Genomic DNA, 20,882 nt, shown 5'->3' on the forward strand with positions numbered 1-20,882 from the left:
ACATTTTTGACCCCAGCAAAAAAAGAAAATGGATATTAGGTCCTCAAATCTATAAGAGCCATCAGTTTCCATCAGTTCATCACAGCACATCCATCCATCCATCCATCCATTTTCTATACCACCTATCCCTTTTGGGGTGGCGGGGGGGAGCCTATCCCAGCTGTCAACCAGACCGGTTGCCAGCCGATTGCAGGGCATTCATCACAGCATAGTACATTGAAATATTAGTTTTCAGCGTTTGAAAAACACTAGGAGCTGTAGCTGGATGCTCTTCACCCTTCCTTGACCATTTGTAAAATGTCAGTCATGAAATTGAAGGTAAATTTCGAAAGCAGTGTTTCTGAAAATACAAAATCTGCAAATACCTGAAAAATGTGTACTAATACAGAGTGAATGTGTGTTCTGAGATTTAATACCTGTTGCATCTGGAATGTGATGATGTCATAGGTGTGACAAATTAGAATTTAAAGTTCCATCTGAATTTTTTTTTTTTTAATATTTGAATTTTTTTGTTTGTTTGTTTGTTTGTTGTTTTTTTCTGAATGTGATCATGTGATTCATCCTGTATGGAGTGTTTTGCCTCCTTCCAGAGTAATGCATTCTTTGGCCCTCACATAAAATCACATCCCAAGAGACAATTGTGATGTGATGTGGTGGCTGAGCAGAGTTAGCTTGTTTCAGATGCTAAGGCTAACGTTACTGGTTGTCACGGCAGACACCGCAGGGAGGAGGGGCTTGGAGGCAGAGCATCAGAGAGGGAGGGGGAGTGATGTGAACTTGTGCTGGTTCAAATTTTCAGGCTAAGTCTGCTTTCTTCTCGATCTTACCTACTGCAGCTTTAACTACATTAAAAGAGGTGCCTCTGCATTGCAACTTACTTCTGGTTTTACAACAGCAATAACTATTTTATTTATTTTTATTTTTTACAGTTCATCATGAACAGCAAAAAAAAAAAAAACGCTTCACACTATTTTATCTCCCAAGATTGTCAACATCCTGGATTCTTTATCCTAAGAACTAAGTGTGATGGCAACTTTTAAATAACAGTAAACTGCCTCTGGTTTCAGCGTTATTCATTGTATTTCCATAAGAAGTGCATGAAGATCAAGCTATCTGCACAGAGCCATTTGTAGTATTTTGCGTTGCGTCAGTTATTGGTTCATTTCCACAAGTGTCCAGCAGAGGTTCCCCAACCCGCACACACATTCTGAAGTTAAGCAGGAAAAGGCATCGCCTCAGTTGGCATTATGCTGGTTCAGTGCATAATGAAGTGTTCAGGACATATTTCAATTTAGTGTCACTTGTCCTTTGTAGTTCCTGTTACATATTAAAGGTTTGAAGGCTGTCTGAAAAAAAAAGTTACAGACATTCATGGAGACAGTGAAAAAACATGTTAGGATGTTGTTTTTTAGATAAATTCTTCAAACATGTAGAAATACATTGCACTTAACAGCAACAAGTAGCTCCAAAAAGAGCCATGAAGCAGTGATGGCCTCTGAAGAGAAGCAGTCATCCCTACATTTCTCTCAACCACTCCCAAAACACAGACATGGCACATGATCATGCTCCTACAACAGGGCACCACAACTGGTCTGTTCATCACATCTGTAAGAGTCACAAAATTCTAGCTGCCACTATCAGCGGTTTCAGGTCTTCGTCCTCTTAGCAGTTTCAAGCTTGTTTTCAAAGACGCAGGAGAGAGAGGGGGGTGGTGTCATGCAGCAAAGGGCACAGATCGGCATCAAAACACTACATTTGATAACATCAGGGATTATTCAAAATCTTTTTCTATATGAGATATCTGGAAAAATAATAGCAATAAAAAAGACAATACTGTAGATCACACTTTTTTTATGGTACACAGAAATTTCCACTGATGAATTTTACCTTTAAATGATAAAAAATACTGGTAATTGTGTCATTATTAAATTCAGAGTGTGCTGTTCCTTTGGTTCAGCTGCCAACACCAGGTCCTTTTCAGCCATGTCTCCAGCCTCAGAGCAACTGGGGGAACAAGCAAAATGTACAGAAAGTGAATTTAGAATACACCCTTGACTCTCCATCCTCAAGTCAGTTATGATCTTTAATAGGATTTTCACTGAGCTTCATAGTTTTTGTTTGAATATTAGATGATAAAGATGATGTTGTATTCTGCTTGAATTCTTGTGAGTTTTATCTTGTTAAATACACAGGTCTGAATAAGAACTTCATGTAACCACTTTAATAAATTATTTGCTCTGAAATGCCTCTTGTCCTGGAAGAAAAGCTTGTAAACAGTGATGACAGCACCAAATCAAACCACAGCAATGGTTTGATGTCTTTGCTTTTGTGCCTGTGTGAGCGGTTAGCTGGTGGTTAATGTGTGGGGCACACAAATCCGTCTGCTTAAACTCATTCTTCAGGTTGTTTAGTTTATCATAAACTGCTTTCATACAGCGGAGTAGTCCAAATGTTCATGAATGTGTAGAGAAGATTGTGAGAATACACATGCTCCAAAAAGTAGTTGCATCAGTTGCAGTTACATATTTGTTTTCATTTCAGAAAAGAGTGTGATTCTGAGGAGATCCTAAGTGCCGTGGAAAAAAAACCAAAAACTCAATTCATTCTCATTCTCATCATTTTTCCATATAGAGCTGGTACAGGCCGAGCTCTTTTTTTTTTTTTTTTTGAGTTCTGAATAAAATGATACTGAAAAAGTGAAAGAGGCAAAAACACTGTCACCTGTTGATAGATGAAAATCATCTTTTAGTTCAAAGTGCAGCATGTGAGCTGCAGCTGCATGACCAAAGTGTGAAAACCAGAAAAGCTTTTCATGACCTTTCACACGCTCATCTGCTGCTACAACCTGCTGCACACTCACCCCTCAGCACACATGGGCGCCTGCTTCTGAGGCAACATGGAAAGGGAGGGGATGCTGGTTCGGTCTATTTACTACGGGAGAATTGGAAGGGAGGCGACGGAGAGGCTGCTGGAGAGGTTTGGACATGACGGCAGCTTTCTGCTGAGGGACAGCGAGACTTTGCAAGGGGCTTACTGCCTGTGTGTGAGGTGAGCGGGGTGGTGCAAATGTGGCCAAAAGTGACAACTTTCATTCAGTTATGTCACACCATTGTGCTTGTCTGTTGGCTCAATCTTTATTTGAGTTCTCTTTTCATTGGTGAATACGCTGGGCATCTTATATTTATTCTAACTTTCTTCTAAGACCAGAGACGTAAGCTGTATCTCCAAAATGAGCTGAGAAAATTAGTTGAAAATGCTGATGTGCAGCTTTTATGTGAATCTCATTTAAGTCTGTACATCATTAAAAAAAAAAAAAAGGTTTTGAAAGAAATTTGTAAACTGTGAATTATTCATATTCTCTGTGATTTACAGGTGCACATTTCAATGAAAAGACACAAAAATGAATTGAGAGGAAATCCCTTTACATGTCAACAGTCTGTACCATGATTTTATTTCTTACATGTTCTGCTGTATGTGTGTGTACAAATAGTGAGACAATATTTCTCATTACAATCGTGAACTCTTCCCTAATAATAACTGTGTGAATATTACTACAGATTTGTATATTTTTAAGGATGCCTGTATCACTTTTCTTCTTGTTTGGGTGCCTGGCAGGTTTATGCTTTGTTCAACTGATATGAAATGAGACTTAATTTGTCCTGAGAAAAGGACACGGTGCACGTTTGAGAGGAGTTTAAGACATATAGCACCTGGACTCCATAGGGTTAACTGAATAAAAATAACATTAAAACTAAAAAATGTGTGTAACTGCTAACCATAGATCAAGTGCTCCTCCATAGAATAACCAGTATTTCATCATCTCTGTAGCAGTTTTCTGCCTGCTGTAGTATTTGATAAAGATATCGCTGTTTGCCTTGCCAGATGTGTAGTGTTGACATTCTGAATCTTATGTAAATGCGAGTCTTTACATAAAACACACATTCAACGGTCCTTGCATCATTTTAGCTACAATTTCAGGCATCATATTTCCACTGGATGAGAATGAGGAGCATCATTAGACATTCCAACACTCGACCACTGATCAGCGGTAGTCTAATTTTTGTCTAAATGGGTAGAAGTACAAGTAAAAAGACAAAAACCATCTGAAGCAGAAATAACATCCTAATTTACAGAATGTGCCCTCAGATCTTTAACTTAAGTAAAAGTAGCAATATCACAGTGAAACAGCACTTGAAGTATTTCATTCAAAATCTTATTTAAGCAAAGCAGCAAATTGTACTTTATGGAAAATTCTCTTCAAAGTGTTCACATTTATTATATATACTGTATATTGTTGGAATTTTATTCCTAATTCATTGCCGTCTCTTGCAGCATCTGAATGTTGTCAAGGTAGAGCTAATTCTGCCAGCTGTACATACAGTTGGGTAGTTTCCTCAATGATGATAAACGTCTTATGAACTAATCAAATGTTTGACCTTTAACTCTTTATCTGAACAGTGAGCGGTAACTACGGCTGTCAGATAAATGCAATGTTATAAAATGTGCAATATTATAAATGTAGTGGAGAAGAAGTGGAAGGTAGCATTAAATTACATGATTCATGTGCAGGTTTGTGCCTAATTACTAGTAAATGAACTTAGTTACATTCCACCATGGTGTACTGGGGATTACTCTGACAATACACATGCAAACATTGCTTCAAGGGGTTCAGGTATAAACACACAATATATATATTATAAACTAACAGTAGCAAAAATGTTCGAAAACTCATCCTATAGTATAGATAATAAAAGTCTTTCTTATTTATAAACTGGTTATAATTTCTTATTGCTTCAAAATCAAGTCAGCCAAATATTTAAATATATTTACATCATTTTCCATATGCAAGATTTGGAAAGATAAACAGAATTAATAGCTTGTGAATAAAAGAAAAATTGAGAAAAGGAAAGATGGTAAATTCCAAATGACTATATTATGTATCTTTAGAGAATGATCATTCAGTTGGGTTAAAATCACTTTGGTTTTGGTTTCCACTTGTTTCCATGCAAACTGAAATCAGTCATGCTGTCTTTCAGATTTAATAGTCGCATTGGAACATGAGGCAGTTTCACAAATGACACATTCACATGAAATCATTCAAATTTCTCATCTTTGCGTCTGGCAGGAAAGCACCGTTTGTGCACACCTACAGGCTCGTACACTCCACTGACGGCTGGTGTCTTCAGGTGAGTGAACATCTACGTGCAGGTCACACACGTCTGCACTCACAGACACACACACACCTACACAAGGATGTTATTTATGGTTTCCTGTCTGTCATCAACAGCTTTCAGGTGTCACACTGCAGGGTTTCAGGACTCTGGAAACACTGATAGAGAGCTACAAAAGGGTTGCAGCCTCTGATGTCAGGATACCCCCCCTCACGATTCCACTGGACAATACGCAGCTACAATACATCGGCCCTGGACAAGGTATGGCACACACACGTACACGCACACAACCCTAACCCTAACCCTAACCCTAACCCTGACCCTAACCCTAACCCTGACCCTAACCCTAACCCTGACCCTGACCCTAACCCATGCTACTTTAAGACAGAAATATTCTCCTTTGTGTCAAACTGAAAAACATCCTGTGTCCACACACACACGCAGGCATAGCCTCACACACATACACACACGCTCACACACACACACACACACACACACACACACACACACACACACACACACACACACACACAGTCAACCTTGTGCATGTTTTGATGTTTTTGCATCTAAGAATCCTTTCCCTGCTTTGAAATGTATGTCAGAGCTCATGACCTGCTTACTCAACTCTAACAATTTCGCTGGTGTCCTCCACAGAGTTTGTCTACATGGAAACGTGTGGCGACGACAGCAGCTCTGTGTGTTGAGGCCGTGCCTTTAACCTGGCACACCAACATGCACATCAAGGATCTGCGCTGTGGTCTGTCATATCTTTTATTTTAGCAATGTTTAAAGAATGCACACTTGATGTGTTACTTAACAAAGATTCTGAAAAAGAGGCAAGGTTTACAACCTACAATGTCCAGTAGATATATTTCACCATGTACTCAAGAGACATTGAAAGTCTTTGAGCAAGCATGGGAACATTTAAAAAAATGAAAATAAAATAGATGCTGTATATATCACTCAGTATCTCTGTTGTGGTGGTTTCAGTGTGTGAGGAGGGCTGTGCTGGTGTGATGTGTCACAAATGAAAGGTATTTAATGCAACTGTGGTCATGCATTGTAATTTTTTCTGCAAACGCACACAGACACTGAATGGATGTGTTTTTCATATCTGGGGAAGTCACACTTGAGTGCAGTGATCTGTGTGATCTGTATGGTTTGTTTGACAACTTTTATCTGATCTGAAGCAACACAGGAAATTTAGCAACGTGGGAAAAGCAGATCATACAGTCTATTATGGGCACAACCACTTCATCATGTGACTTTATTTATTCTCCATCAATGTTAGCATCCAGTCAGCAAGATGATTTTCATTTGTTACAGAGCTGCTCTGACTGATCTCAATCCAGCATCAAACACAAATGAATGATTTAATCCTGATGAACAGTAGATGTGTGTCCACTGCTCCCAACAGATAGGTCTTGGACAGCTCACCAGTTGGTCGGGGTTTAGCTTGACCTCAGCTTTAAGCAGTGTTGCAGTCATTCTGTCAGAGTCAAACAGTGTTTCTTCTTTCCTGACTCTTAAGTACTGAGCTCTGAACATAAATGACTTTGCTGTAAAGGTCAAATTCATCACATTTTGCAAAGCAGTCGACCTGTTATGTGCAAAATGGAGAATATACCACAGATCACTTTTGGGTAACGGCTGTGCCTTGTGGGATGTGTCATTTTTACCAGAACTCACATGGGACTGAAGCCCACAATGATGTTACTGTCAGACAACAGGGCTTCATCTGTGCTTGCATCAGTCTGAGCTGCTGCCAAAAGTTCTCTTTTGCTTTGTTAATGGCAGAACTTCTTTTCATTTTTTAGTATGTTATCTCTATATTAATATAGACCAACTCCAGTCAGATCATTACAGGAATAGTGCGACATTTCAGAAAATAATATGTTGGAGAGTTATATGAGAAGATGGATTTCACTCTTATTCTTCTTATTCTTCTCAAAGCTACAGCTAGCAGCCACTTCACTTGGCGTGGAGCCTGGACAAAGGAGTAAACAGCTAGTTTAGCTCTGTCCAAAGGTAACAAAATCTGCATACCAGCACCTCTAAATCTCACTACAGTTCTTAATGTCTCATATCTTGCTTAATCCCGTATTAGAAAGGCAGTGTAAAAGTGACAGTTTGCCTTTTTTATGGCTAGCTGTTGGTGGATTTAACAATAGTTAATTAATAGTTGAGCTTTAGAGGAGCTTCTGAGAGATTTTTGTTCCCGCTAGACAGAGCCAGGCTGTAACTATTAATGTTGTAAATATGCAACGTATAAATAAAGTTTGTTTAAATGAATGCATTTCAAATGAGACAATATTATACTGCATCACTCAACTTCATTTCATACTCACACTTTCACAAAAGGTAGAAACACATTCTGTAGAAGCAACAGATCGGAAAAAGATCCACATTTCAAGACCAGCTTACCAGCTAGCGCAGGCAGAGCGAGTGTAACACATCGCATCACATCACATCACATCGCATCGCATCGCATCGCATCGCATCGCATCGCATCGCATCGCATCGCATCATATCGCATCACATCACATCACATCACATCACATCACATCACATCACATCACATCACATCACATCACATCACAGCATACTTGTATACTTTTACATGTCCTAAATGTATTTAAATATCTTAGTGCTACAAAACTTGAAGACGGACAACATAAAACCACAATCTCCACACAAATACACACCTATATACATGTTGCATACATTTATACTTCCTGTTGCTGAAGGGTAATTGTGTATGAAAATGCACAGAGCATGGCATGTTTTTGTTTTGTTTTGTTTTTTTGCTTGTCGAATGTGTCCTTTTCATGTGGCTTTCAAAATGTCTTTCCAGAGCTTTGCTCTGTGTCCTCCACCTCTGTGATCTCCTCCACAGGCTCAGGTGATGGGGCAGGATGGAAGAACTGGAAGCACACACAAAAATAACAACACTCCATTTGTACAGGTGTTTGTGGTGGGCTGAGTGATGAAGTGTGTGTGTGTGTTTGGACAATATGAACTTGTACTTACATTAAATGTGTCATTTTTTTCCAGGAAATAGATGTACTTTAGCGGGGGGCGAGGAATTGGAGGAAATAAAACCTCAGACACCCTGAAACACACGCACAAACATGAAAAAGCCTTAAGCGAGTGTCGCATTTTAAACTGATTCTGCTGTCGTTTTTCTTGTATAAAATGAAAACTTCTTCTAATATGTGTTTTATTTTCACACAAAGCTGACCAGGAAACCGTCAAAGAAAGAAGAAGTGCATCCTTCCTGTATCTTCTTGTGTGTTTTCTTTCATTTTGAGCTTTTGCTGTTTAGGGGGATGTTTTTGTGGTGGCTTTTCAGAGAAAAGACTCTATCACAACTTGCACACTCCTCCAACTTCTCCTTTCTGCGCTCTGTTTACACACTTAGCTTCACTGCTTCACAGGCCCAACTTTTGGCCCAAAGGAGAGCATAGGGTTTATGGTTTCAGATCAGCAACTGCTCACAGGTGGATAAAAATAAAGCAAGAATGAGGAGAGGTAGCAAGTTTGTGAGTAGCTGTGTGCATGTGTGAGTGGGTGCATGTGAGTGTGTGTGAGTCACGCATCGGTCAACAGGCTGTTCATTTAGGTAGAGACAGAAACAGTACCTCTGATAGCGCACCAACAGCAGCACAGCCAAGAAGATCATGGGTATCCCAAGTGAAATTGAGATGATCACCAGAGTGTTGAGCTTGTAAACTGATTGTTCCACCGCTACAAACAGACACACACATTAAGAAGCTGATCATTGTACTGAGGTTGTTATATTCATGAAAAAGAAAATGGTGTTTTGAGGCTTCCAGACTCAACCACTGAAAGTGGGGGTGCTGGCCGCCACTAAGGGTCACCAAAGCTTCACGGAGGGACTTGAGGTGTTATTGATCTTAAGGGGTTTTAGAAAATGCCTAAAAAATATGTACAATAGGTCTATATCTCAGCATTTGAAGGAATTACATAAAAGGTATTAAGTGCCTGTAGTGCACTACAATGCTTCAAATATGGATGTTTCTGCAAAGAAGCTACAAATAAAATGTAAATGTAAGATGGCAGCATAGAAGATCCATTTATCTAGCACAGTTTCAAAGTATACAGCCAAGTTTAATGTCACCATTCAGTGTCTGACCAAATTTGAAATATTTGTGTTGTATTGTGTTGTTGAATAAGGGAAAGTATAGACTTATTGCAAAACAAATTATTTAGTGAGTTTAGAGTTATGGCCAAAAATGTGTTGGTGTGTGGTCAGAGTGGCCTTTGACCACCAAACTCTGTACTGCTATTGTTATGCACTGAACATGATGTGAATAGTCCATAAAGTTTGTCTCTTAGTCAGGGCTCGTCAGTTTACTCAATGACAGAAACGTAGTCTCTTAAGGAAAAAGGTTGGGAACCAGTGGGTTAAACCTGTATTTGAGATGACTTTAACAAACAACACTCACTGACAGCATGACTCCAGTCACTCCATTGAGGGTTTTCTTGGCACACGTCTATCTTCCTCACCCTCATCCTCACACTGTAGGTGTGACTGGGATCTGCATTCGACTCTGTATAAGACAGCTGGTTGATCAGGTTTTTGGCTCTTTCCTGTTTTTAAAGATGAAGATTCACCAGTGAGCACTCAGTAGGTTCCTGCAAATTGTCTTCTTTATATGCACCAATGATGTACTGAATGGTATGTCTGAAATAATCAACTCCCATGCCCATACATACAGACATCCTGTACCTGGTCACCCAGATCCAGCTGGTATTCAAAGCATGAGGGGTTATAGTCTACTCTGCTGGAGGGCAGACCCCATGTCACCAACAGGTCTCCATGTTTGACTGATGCTGAGATGTTCTGGGGTGGAGGCAGGACTTCTGCAGCACAGACAACCACAAATTAGCAGTCACGAGTAGTTAGTCACGATCAAGTCAAATTTTCAGTTTGTCTAATACTTTGGTTTAGTGCTAACTGACACAAGCAGCATGCTAACATGCTAAAATGAAGTGGTGAACATAATGAACATTGCATGTGCTGAACATAATATTAGCGCATGTTAGCACTGTCTCTGTGAACAGGTTGCAAAGCTTGCATTAGCATTTAGCTCAAAGTGTACTGTTGCTAAGTACAGTCTTGCAGAGGAGCTAGCCTGGCTGTAGACTCCTATTAACTGATTGAGGAACTTAAACTAATATGAGGATGAAGTACAGGCCAGGGAGAGGCATAACATTTTTGTGTACAGTGTAATTAATTAACTACACTGTCTGATTTAAACACTGCAGAGTTACTCATTTGTGCAGCATCTGCAGTTAAAAAAGGATACACTCTAAATACATGTTACACGTCTCACAGTTTACTAGTCTGAATAGGGCACTACCATGCCCACACACTTTTTTCCACCATGTCACCCATTAAAAGTCACATTTTAACAGTTGACACAAGCTACAGACAGTATGCTTTACATTTGTTAGTCACAGTTTACTGTTAGAAAAAATTGCTGCTGACAAACAGATATTAAATATCGACTCATCTGCTGTCGACATAGAATCAAAATAAAGTGCTACCTAGTGGATTATTCAAACAGTGGATCCCACTGAAGAGCATCTGTACTACCAGCTTTTGCAAATACTCAACAGCTCAACGACAGTGTTCATCTTGGAGTATTACCTAGCATGGCCGTGTTGTATGTGTAGATGTAGACTGTCCACATGTCGTACAGGGTGACGTTAAACTGGAGGATTACATACACCTCCTCATGATTCCTCAGAGCCAAAGACCTCGATCCCACTCTTTCCGCAGACGGATAGTCCAGAGAGTGAACTGCCCTTTCATTGTCGCAAACACTGGATGAACAGACAGAGAAAGAGATACATGCTCAAAATTATTTGTATTTTCTATCATAGCTGGGTCGTAAGCCAGCAGTGCTGTGCTATATGGGTAATGTGTCATTGAGAAAATACCTGATGTGGACACTGAGCTGAGTAGCCTTCTGTAAAGTGTGGAATGACCAGGTGCAGTTGAGCATATTTGTTGGGTAAAGGATGCAGAGGAAGTTATCAATCACCGCATCAAACTCCACAGTATCCCCCAGCTCTGGAATCACCTGTAGCTGAGTTGCACAAACACAAAGACCAGAGTAAAGAAATTGAAAAAATATATATCTGCATAATATGCAGCAACCTTCTACTGTGCCTGTGTGGCCTTTGGGAGTTAAAAGAGCAATTTGATTCTCACATCACCAACAAACTTTTCATCCTGACAGACATCTGGATTGTTGGCCTCGGTCTCTGTTAAAAGAGCGCACACGAGGGAAAACACAGTTAAAATTGTTGTGAGCCATGGATTGGCAAGGAGCAACGCAAGTTCATCAAAGTTTGAACATGTTTTGGGTATTTTGCATCATTTAGGGAGGTGGAGGAAGCAAGGAAGGAAAGCTACGAAAGCAGAGCACCCTGATGGAAGCAAGAGAGCCAACAATGTCCATCATCAAGAAAATTAGAATCACAGTGTGTGTGTGTGTGTGTGTGCGTGTGTGTGTGTGTGTGTGTGTGTGTGTGTGTGCGTGTGTGTGTGTGTGTGAGAGAGAGAGAAGAGAGAGAGAGAGAGAGAGAGAGAGAGAGAGAGAGAGAGAGAGTAGTGTGTACCCACCACTTTGTGAGGCCCACAAAACCAGCAAACTGAACCAAACTTTTGAACGGACAGGAAACAGCTTCATAGCAAACCTAGAGGTTTCACACACACACACACACACACACACACACACACACACACACACACACACACACACACAAAGGCAGAGACATACATAAACACACAATACAGTGCCTGGCCACATACACTTGGCACACAGAAGATGTTGTATCACTCCATATTGAGTGATTTCCTGGCTTTGTATGCTTCCCCTTTTTAAATACTTTCTGCAACAGATGGTTTGTAAGACACCTCAGTGAACATGTAATCTAATACAAACAGCTTTCCACGAGTGCTCTCTCTCCTCTCAGTTACATTTAGTTTGAGTTTTATCAACACACACGTTCCCCTTGCCTACAAAACCTTTTACATTTTCAACAAAAGCACAGACAGACTAAGTTTTGTTTTGTTTACACACTCAGCTATCGTACTCTCTCTCAAAAATGCTAAATGGGTACACCCATTTTAGCTATTCTAGGTGTAAGCCTTTTTGTGTATAAGTTCTATCACAAAATCCTTGTATAGTATTAAAACAGCGTTATTGTAAAAAGCATGAACAAGGAGCTGTTACCTCACGCCGTCCTTCCACTCATTCTCTGAGTCGCCTCACTGGCAGAAGACAGTGACACGTTTCTGGAGAAAGAAGAAGCATGACGTCACATACTGTACAGAGCTTCAGGAAACCATGGCTTCCTGTTTCTTTATTATTATGGTGTGATACCCACACTGCAAGATCAAAACAGCCTGTATTTAGCTCTGCTGGTGAAATCAAAAGTGATGCGTTGATGGTAAACACATTGAAAACTAGGTACAATTATGAGTCAATAACTTATGAAATAAAATCGGTAACTTTTAAATCCATAAATTTTTAAAATGACAGCGTTAACTTTTCTAAGTGAATTAGTATATCTTTTATTATATTGGCAACTTGTAAATAAAATTGGTCACTTTTTAAAACATCACATCCTAAACTGTTTAATAAAACTGGTAACTCTAAAAAAGTTAGAGAATCAGCAACTTTTTAGAAAAATCAACAATTCAGCAATTCAGTACTGCCGAGAAGGCTTTGAAAAAGCCTTTAGGCATGCATTTCAGGAAATTAAATCAACAGAAAATATAATTCAACAACTATGACTGCTGAGTGTCTTAATGATTCACCAAACATCTACAGCACATTGTGTGCCTTAACAAAACAGCAGATCAACAGAAAGCCACAGTGACTCAGCTCAACCAGTTCTGTCTTTAGGGAGGCAATGAGTACTTACAGTACTTAGTAGTACTTACTTCTGTTGTGTATAATGGCTTAATACCTAAGGAGTACAAAAGGTATGAATGCAGATTATTCTTTGTGTAGTCTGTAGTGTAGTCTAATGGAATATACGGCAATAAATCATATAAATCGCCATTTATATCCACAAGGGTGGGATAAAAGAACAACCATAACCTGAAACACCTCAGTGTATAATGCAATAAAGTTCAGCAGCACCATAAACTAGAACCTACAAAAGATCATAATGTTGAATAAAGCGGCATCTGAGTGTGCTTTGTTCAGTTTATAAGTGAGATCAGATTTTGGTAGATTATTCTACATGACATTATTTTCTGTGTACCTTGATAACAGGTAAACTTATTAGTATTGACTAATCGGTAGCTGAGAACAAATGAAATTACAACAAAATGAAATGGAATTATATTAATAAATTGCTTTTCACGGAAGTGATCATTTGCTTCAGTTTGGTGATGGGGTGGACACTGTGTGACGTTTTATTTGGTGTAGCATTGATCATAGGTTTAGATTAGATATATGTGATGGTGTAGTGCAGATCTATCTAGTATAGATGGTGTGACCTGTGCTGTGACAGTCCTGTATGTAAAAATAGAATCAAAAGATGTTCCCTGACCGGGAATCGAACCCGGGCCGCGGCGGTGAGAGCGCCGAATCCTAACCACTAGACCACCAGGGACTGATGCAATTTCAAGGAGGAAATTGGTATTTATTAATACACTTCACACAAAGCTTATTCCTCACACCTTTTTCAGGGAATTATTAAACTCATCTTCTTTTAGCTTCTCAGAATGAGTTTTCCATTGCGGCGACCTGTTCGCTTTGTTCTCGGGCGCCAATGAGGAAGAGACAAATTGCTGCCCCCTGTGGCCGATGGTAGGAAAACGCTGCTGACAGTTGCTGTGGCTGTTGAATCTCGCTCGACCGGATTTTCTGCTTCCTACTATAATTACAGCCAAAAATAAGATACTGCTACTCTTCCACTAGGTGGTGGCCACGCATCACACTCATGCCCTTCCATTGTCTGTCACTAACGTTGCTTCCATCTCGAGCCTACTTACCAATTGAGTCCCGGGCACATGGGGTAAAACCTGGGCATGTGTGCAGACTCGAATGGCCTATAATGAGACTCCAGCTTTGCACAGGAAACACGGAAATGCTTTGAAAACGAAAGCAGCCACGGTTTTCTTCGGGAATTGGGTGAATTCTAGGGTAACGTTACAGTTCACCGAAAGTACAATCTTGACGAAACACGTCCTGACAGTAAGTTATCAGAGCATTTAATCTCTATTCAAGTAGATGTGCAATCGTTTTCAAGTACATTATATGACTTACTGTACTTTCTACGCTTCTGTCGTAGAAAAGGTTTAAGTTAAATTCGGAGTGAAACAAAATGACAAAAGTTAATTCGAATTCGGACTAGCTAGTTAACATGAACTGTGACGCAAAAAAGCCATGCTAGGTCATTTTAAAGACATGTTACTCATACAAAGTAACGCTTGCTGCTGGATTTAGCATGAGACATTTGTTGCTCTAGTCTCTCTCATGACTGAAGTGTAATGAAAGTGAATTACACTGTACTATGTAGTGCAGTGTTACTACAGCATGCTACAGCTTTCCCAGTTTGACCCAGCACTGACTGGTGTCCTTTACTATGAGGAGAAGAGTAACGGCTTCGTCCAGTCTCCATCTCCCTCTAATCTTCGTCTTTCTATTTCTCTCCTTGTCAGATTCAACATGTCAGCCAGAGACACCATGAGACGTAATAAAACAGCCATTCACACGAGCTTGTGTGCAGACTACCGGCTGATCCTCAACAAAGTTCACGAGAACAGTCTGATCACTGGGCGCGAGTACAGCAACCTGAAAAGCATCAACAAAGAAGACGTGGAGGGTCACGTGGTTGAGCTCGTAGATAGGATCATGAATAAAGGAGAAGACACCTGCCAAGCCTTCCTGAACCTCCTGCACACTGATGAGGACGTGAAGTCCACCTACCCTGAGCTCAAGAGCATACAGCTGAGCAACACGGGCCTTTCATGTAAACCTGTCCAAGAAACCTGTCTAAGTATGTGTCTGGTCTTCCTCATGCACCAGCCTATTGTCTGTTTTTTGAGTTTTGTGTGTGGAGGTGTGATTCTGATTCACTCGATTTCCTCAGGTCTTCTGTCCCCAGAGTGCAAGAAGCGGAAGGAGGTGAAGTCTCTGCCTCGTATTACACGTGCTTATTAGCCTGTATTAACATATTGAACATTAGCTCTATAATGTTCATGAAATTTAAACTATCAAAGAAAAGTAAAGTTACATGATAGTAAAACCATGAACGAGTAGAAATAAGTAAGTATTTCAAATATTGAAATGCCCTTCCAGCTAGTTTCTTCATTGTCAACCATTTCCATTGTTTTAGGATGAGCAGTACCAGTTGAACAGCCAGCCCGTCGGCCTCTGTGTCCTCATAAACAACGAGAATTTCCTGAATGGCGACGTGAGGAATGGGACCAACAAAGATGCTGGTATGTTCCAGAGTACACAGATGCACAGGTTTACATTACTGTCCTGTTGTTTGTGTGTGACGCTTGACAAAAATGTTTAATTTCCTGTAGAAAGTTTGGCAGAGGTGTTCAGTTGGCTGGGGTTCAGGGTGCTGATGTGTAAAGATCAAACCAAGGACCAGATGGATCGGACACTGAAGTTCTTTGCCTCTCTGAGTGACCTCTCTCAGCTGCAGGAGTTCGGTGTTAAGGAGTGGTCCGGCAGTGGATTCGCTGATCTTTGCAAGGCTCCTAAACATGGTGATGCCTTCATCTGCTGTATCCTGAGTCATGGAGAGAAGAGTGTGGTCTTGGGGACTGATAGGAAGCCCCTCTCCATTAAACAAATAACTAGAACCTTCAAGGCAACTGACCAGTCAGCCCTCACCGGCAAGCCCAAAGTGTTCCTGATCCAGGCCTGCCAGGGAGATGAGAGACAGCGCGGAGTGTTCTTCAAAGACCTGCAGGCTGATGATTCTCATTCACTATTCATCCCTGAGGAAGCCGATGTTCTTGTTGCCACTGCCACTGTTGAAGACCACGTTTCATTTCGACACAGAATAGATGGGAGCTGGTTCATCCAATCTGTGTGTCAGCAGCTAAAGGAGGGCTGTCCGAGGTAAATGTATAATCCAAATTGAATATTGTGTCAGTCTTGTGGCGAAATATTTAGTGTTTTGTCGATGTGATGATTCTTGCCATACAGTGTATACTGTACACTGTCTTAATGTTTTACAATGCTCCATATGGTTTCAGGGGTGACGACATGACCACCATCCTTCACCGAGTGAATGATGAAGTTAGCCAGAAAGAGGCGTCCAGTCAACCTGGTGCAGTAAAGCAGATGCCTGAAGTTAGGTTCACCCTGAGGAAGAGACTTGTGTTGTCACCATACTGCCACTGAAGCTCAGCCACCACAACTCATGTATACAAATGTAAGGGTGTGTCATTAACTCAGGGGAAAGGTTTTCCTAAAAATGGACCGTTTTTATCTTTGTAAATCCTTTGTTTTCATATCATTCAATCATTGTCTTTTATATTGTCACAGATTTGTGTCTCAGAATAAACCTGTTTTGTATCACTGGAGGGCCCATGTTTTAATGAACAGGATTAACATAAGATTTATGGAGATATAGGCTCCTACTTCACCAGAAGATTTTTACAAACACAGACCCAACATGCAGAACACTGCTGACATAACTTAAATATTAACAACTATTAAGTTGCAAATATTGAAAGCCTTTATTGTTTCCCAGACTCACCCCTGCACATTATTATTGTTATTAGTAGTAGTAGTCTATGACACTGTTCTGAAAGCAATATTTCTTATTGCTCTATGCAACGTATTCCTCCTTTTACGGCTAAATAAAATATTTATTTTAATAGATCTTTCAAGCACAACCAGTAAATCTTAACGTTTATATGAAAAATATAAAATAGATGAAGATTGTAACCAAGAAAATATATTTATGATCATATTTCTTCACATCTTTTTCAAAGTTGCTTATTGTCGTTTGCAACTTGTCGCTGTTATTCTTAGTAGCTCAAAACTCAATGAAATGAAAAGGATTTCTTTGTGCGCGCTTCCGTTGGAGAGAAAAGTTTTCTTCCAGAATCGGTTGCGCACATACCACCGTCTTTACGGTAATGCAGCGTCGTTGCCATGACAACTCGGATTTGTTCGTCTGTTTTCCGTATCGGAAAAGAGGCTGCATACAGACGCACAGCAAAGGACTGCCTGCCTTAAGAATGATTAAAACTATGTGTCCGTAACAAGAAACGTCTGTCTCATAAAACCGTTCAGCTGCGCAGGCACGTATTTCAGTACCGGGATCATCCGCCGTTCACTAAAGGCAGCGTTAATGATGGAGTCCCCGCTGGAAAACGACCCTCCAGCCGATGCTCTAGCGGAGACTGAAGGACCTGACCGCGGAGAGGAGGTGAAAGCCTCTGAAGAAGCTATCACATTCGTGTCCACCATTGGTGAGTTCTCGGTTTATTTATTTATTTATTTTTGCTCCCCTCAAGCGTCAGGAGCTGCGCGCGCCTGAGAGTTACCGCCACCTGTTTTTGTCACATCTTGGGTTGAAGGTTACTCTTTTGAGTAGAAAATGGCCAATGAGTTTCAAGACATTGTCCATTGTGGCTCATGTCCAATCTTCAGTCTCCCCCACTTCCCTCAGAGCCTGCGGAGCTGCAGATGTGTGTGTTTCCAGACTCTCTGGTGACAGTGTCGGAGGGCGGCCGAGACCTGGGCAAGTTCAGTGTGACGGTGGAGTTTGGCCGCAGGGGCCCGCAGCCCTGTGTGCTGCTGCATGCTCAGAGCCAGGGAGCCATCGATGAGGCCCCCTGTGGGACGACAGTGACAGGTGAGGGCTGCGAAAGGCAGGCTGATCTCAACTGTTTTGTCCATTTACAGATGTTTCAGTATCTTCGTGTCCTCTGTCCATTCAAGCCTACCTGACCACAGACCTGGAGGTGCTGGAGGAAGATTACCACGAGTATGTCAAGGTGAGGCATTGCAAGCTTCAGATACGGCCTCGTTTGAGCATACATGGAGCAGCTGTTGCACTGTGTGAAAACATTATCCACTTTCACTCTTATGCTACATCTTTCTCTTTTTATTTTGTATTCTCTGCCTTTAAATGCATCTGAATCCTTTTTTCAGCTTGAGGGCCACAGTCTGGATAAGAGGTGTCACATGGTGCAGCGTGATGGGCAGCTGGTGATCGATAAAGTTACCACTGTGGGAGAGGTGGGAGAAGAAGCAATAGAGTTTTCTTATTATTTCATATCAGTGAGGTTTTTGTTTTGCTCAGTGTTACACCACTATCTATACAATGCTTGTTTGGAGATGTCAACAAAACCTGCTGTTGTGAAGTTACTGTAAGGTGTAATCCTTTTGTGTGTGTGTGTGTGTGTGTGTGTGTGTGTGTGTGTGTGTGTGTGTGTGTGCAGGATGTGACAAAGGAGAGTGTTTCTTATCCCATGTCTGTCCTAAGAGGGCTCCTAACCGAGGGTTCCAACCTGCTGCTGATGCGCCTGATGGCTTTGAGGAGGAAGGTGCCAGAACACATGGCCTTCATCTCCTTCGACCAGGGATTACACATCATCCACACCACGTTTGTAAGTAACTATGCCTGTGTGACCTCTTGCTGATTCTGCTTGAATAGTTGAACTCTGAGCACCTGTTTCTCTGTGCTCAGAGCGAGTTGGGTCTGAAGCAGCTGGAGGTTGGGGGTCAGATGGTGGAGGTATTTGGGGTGGAGAGGATTGTTCACTCTGTGGAGGACGGCCCCACTGCCTGGCAGTGCTACTTCCTGGCCGATGGGTGAGCTCAGAGACGACACCTCGTCAGGTTCTTACACTTGTTGCTCAGTCTCATGTCTCAAGTGCTTAAATGGGATATGACTGTTGATTGCACACTTTAAATTATTTTAGTGTTTGCAGCTCGTTAAAGAACTGGTGTTTAGGGCTGCACGATTCATCAAATTAAAGGTTTTGGTAGGTTTTAGCATTGTAGTATGGAAATACACTGAAATCTGTCATTTAAATTGCCACTGGTAACAACTGCAAATGATTTGGAGGACTCAGAAAAGGAAGTATTTGTATTACTGTTAATGTGAGGACACTGATGGACACATCACCAACTGTAGAAACCACCGTATTCAAGCATAACTAATGATTATGATCTGTGCAGTACTGAAAAAGTGTTGGTGGTGATATAGCATTTTTTATTCATTACCAAACAGCTCCAGCTGCATAGCACCACCCTCTGGCCTAGAGCAGGGCCAACCCTGATTTGCATGCAGGCTGGGGAAAGCTATCAGATGTGCAATCTGGCTATCAGAGATGCAAATGTATCAGTAGATAAGTGTAAACGAAAATGTATTAAGTTGTATGTGGATTTTAACTGAATTGTAAAGGAATATGGGGCATTTGAGTGTGTATAAGAGAGATCAGGAAAGAGAAAAACTATTAAATTTAATGTGATTTCTGTACTTGTGTTTCTTGTTGTTTTTCATGTGTGTTACACAGTCTACTGTTCTTTCACCAGTGAAACCCAGCATCTGTAAATCTCTTTGTGAATAAAACTGTTCATATCACTTGATAGACACATTTTTTGAGCATTTTTATGTTCTCTGATAAGGCACTTGGCCAGCAGAGTGCAGACAGGGTCACCGGTCACCATGAGACTTCTGCAGCTGCCATCTCAGCTAGAAAAAGGTAATCATTCCCACACACAAGTACTGTTTCACAGTCTTCTGTGGTTTCTTTCAGAAATTTAGATAATTTTTCTGTGTGTGTGTGTGTGTGTGTGTGTGTGTAGGTTTTGAGAAGATCCCCCTGGTTTGGGAGGAAGACATGCAGATGCGCTCCAGGTTCTTGGACAGAAAGGTAACCAATAATGTTCTCACATGACAAAGACACAGGCTTCATATTTCACTCATTTATTCAGACTGACTTTACCTGAATGACCTGTTTGATCTCACTGATCCCATCTTACCCATAAACCCTTTGAACAGAGCAGAATATGAATGTGTGCATATGTCTCTTTGGCACAGGAAGAGCTGAAGGCGGGCCATGCGTCCTACCTGAGACAGCATCCAGAGATCCGTGCCCTCGTCTCTGACTTCTTGCAGTTCTTGTTACTAAGGAAACCAGATGATGTCTTCCAGTTCGCCAGAGAGTACTTCCTCCATTTTGACCCCTGCAGTCCCCCAGAACCAAGCCTGAAAGCTCCCTTACTCTGAAAGCGCACATGCTCATAGCAGCCTTTTTATACCTTTCTGTTGTTTTTCACCTCTTTAACTGGAAATTAATTCTTCCTTCCTGTGTGACAGATGACTCATAGTGTAAAAGGAAACACGGTGGAGATTAACACTACCTTTTTGACTTGAGACTTCACCTGAGCTGTATGATTTTGCTTAAAAAAAAAACAAAAAAAAACCCTTAAGTGAAAGGAATAAAGAAGTGGTTTGTTTCATTCGGTGTTTGTGGTTTCATTGTGTTACCCTCTCACTTTCGTCTGGGCATAGCCCTTCTGAAAACTTCAGGTTTGTTACTGTTGCTCTCAAACTAGGAGGAAGTGAATCTACCTTGAAAATAAAAGCGGAATAATGAAAGAAAGGTAACATAATGAAAGGCGCTACAGCTTTTTCCACACAGGTTACACTGGAGCTGCATGAACGCAG

The 20,882-nt window shown here is 41.0% G+C and overlaps 5 protein-coding genes and 1 non-coding gene across 7 annotated transcripts in view; 3 read left to right on the top strand and 3 right to left on the bottom strand.

Moving 5' to 3' along the window:
- Positions 1 to 20,882, bottom strand: part of LOC139338701 (uncharacterized) — a 147,855-nt gene that overhangs the window by 110,266 nt on the left and 16,707 nt on the right. The gene's annotated exons all lie outside the window — the stretch shown is intronic.
- On the top strand, positions 2,897 to 9,514 carry LOC139339019 (SH2 domain-containing protein 1A-like). Its single transcript, XM_070974446.1, has 4 exons — positions 2,897 to 3,048; positions 5,126 to 5,186; positions 5,288 to 5,432; positions 5,826 to 9,514. The coding sequence occupies exons 1-4, from the start codon at positions 2,897 to 2,899 to the stop codon at positions 5,873 to 5,875; spliced, it is 408 nt and encodes a 135-aa protein (XP_070830547.1). The 3' UTR covers positions 5,876 to 9,514.
- LOC139339018 (granulocyte-macrophage colony-stimulating factor receptor subunit alpha-like) lies at positions 7,972 to 12,508 on the bottom strand. The gene is made up of 10 exons (XM_070974445.1): positions 12,443 to 12,508; positions 11,830 to 11,903; positions 11,416 to 11,468; positions 11,142 to 11,290; positions 10,849 to 11,024; positions 9,925 to 10,058; positions 9,641 to 9,785; positions 8,813 to 8,918; positions 8,202 to 8,283; positions 7,972 to 8,095 (listed from the first exon to the last, which is right to left on the bottom strand). Exons 2-10 carry the CDS (start codon positions 11,894 to 11,896, stop codon positions 8,009 to 8,011), a joined length of 999 nt encoding a protein of 332 aa, XP_070830546.1. The 5' UTR covers positions 11,897 to 11,903; positions 12,443 to 12,508; the 3' UTR covers positions 7,972 to 8,008.
- Positions 13,764 to 13,835, bottom strand: trnae-cuc (transfer RNA glutamic acid (anticodon CUC)). The gene has a single exon. It is a non-coding gene; the product is annotated as a tRNA-Glu (tRNA).
- Positions 14,362 to 16,662, top strand: LOC139339016 (caspase-8-like). The gene is made up of 6 exons (XM_070974441.1): positions 14,362 to 14,419; positions 14,887 to 15,224; positions 15,318 to 15,352; positions 15,564 to 15,669; positions 15,760 to 16,306; positions 16,444 to 16,662. The coding sequence occupies exons 2-6, from the start codon at positions 14,894 to 14,896 to the stop codon at positions 16,589 to 16,591; spliced, it is 1,167 nt and encodes a 388-aa protein (XP_070830542.1). The 5' UTR covers positions 14,362 to 14,419; positions 14,887 to 14,893; the 3' UTR covers positions 16,592 to 16,662.
- Positions 17,367 to 20,674, top strand: catip (ciliogenesis associated TTC17 interacting protein). 2 transcript variants are annotated; one of them, XM_070974442.1, is made up of 9 exons: positions 17,367 to 17,670; positions 17,871 to 18,056; positions 18,143 to 18,198; positions 18,356 to 18,442; positions 18,646 to 18,813; positions 18,894 to 19,018; positions 19,838 to 19,914; positions 20,018 to 20,085; positions 20,253 to 20,674. In XM_070974442.1, the coding sequence occupies exons 1-9, from the start codon at positions 17,550 to 17,552 to the stop codon at positions 20,439 to 20,441; spliced, it is 1,077 nt and encodes a 358-aa protein (XP_070830543.1). In that variant the 5' UTR covers positions 17,367 to 17,549; the 3' UTR covers positions 20,442 to 20,674. The 2 variants fall into 2 exon arrangements, with proteins under 2 accessions (XP_070830543.1, XP_070830545.1); XM_070974444.1 differs by having other exon boundaries at positions 17,615 to 17,670; positions 17,852 to 18,056.

This window comes from Chaetodon trifascialis, chromosome 11 (assembly GCF_039877785.1).
Source record: "Chaetodon trifascialis isolate fChaTrf1 chromosome 11, fChaTrf1.hap1, whole genome shotgun sequence".
Taxonomy (NCBI): Eukaryota; Metazoa; Chordata; class Actinopteri; order Chaetodontiformes; family Chaetodontidae; genus Chaetodon; species Chaetodon trifascialis.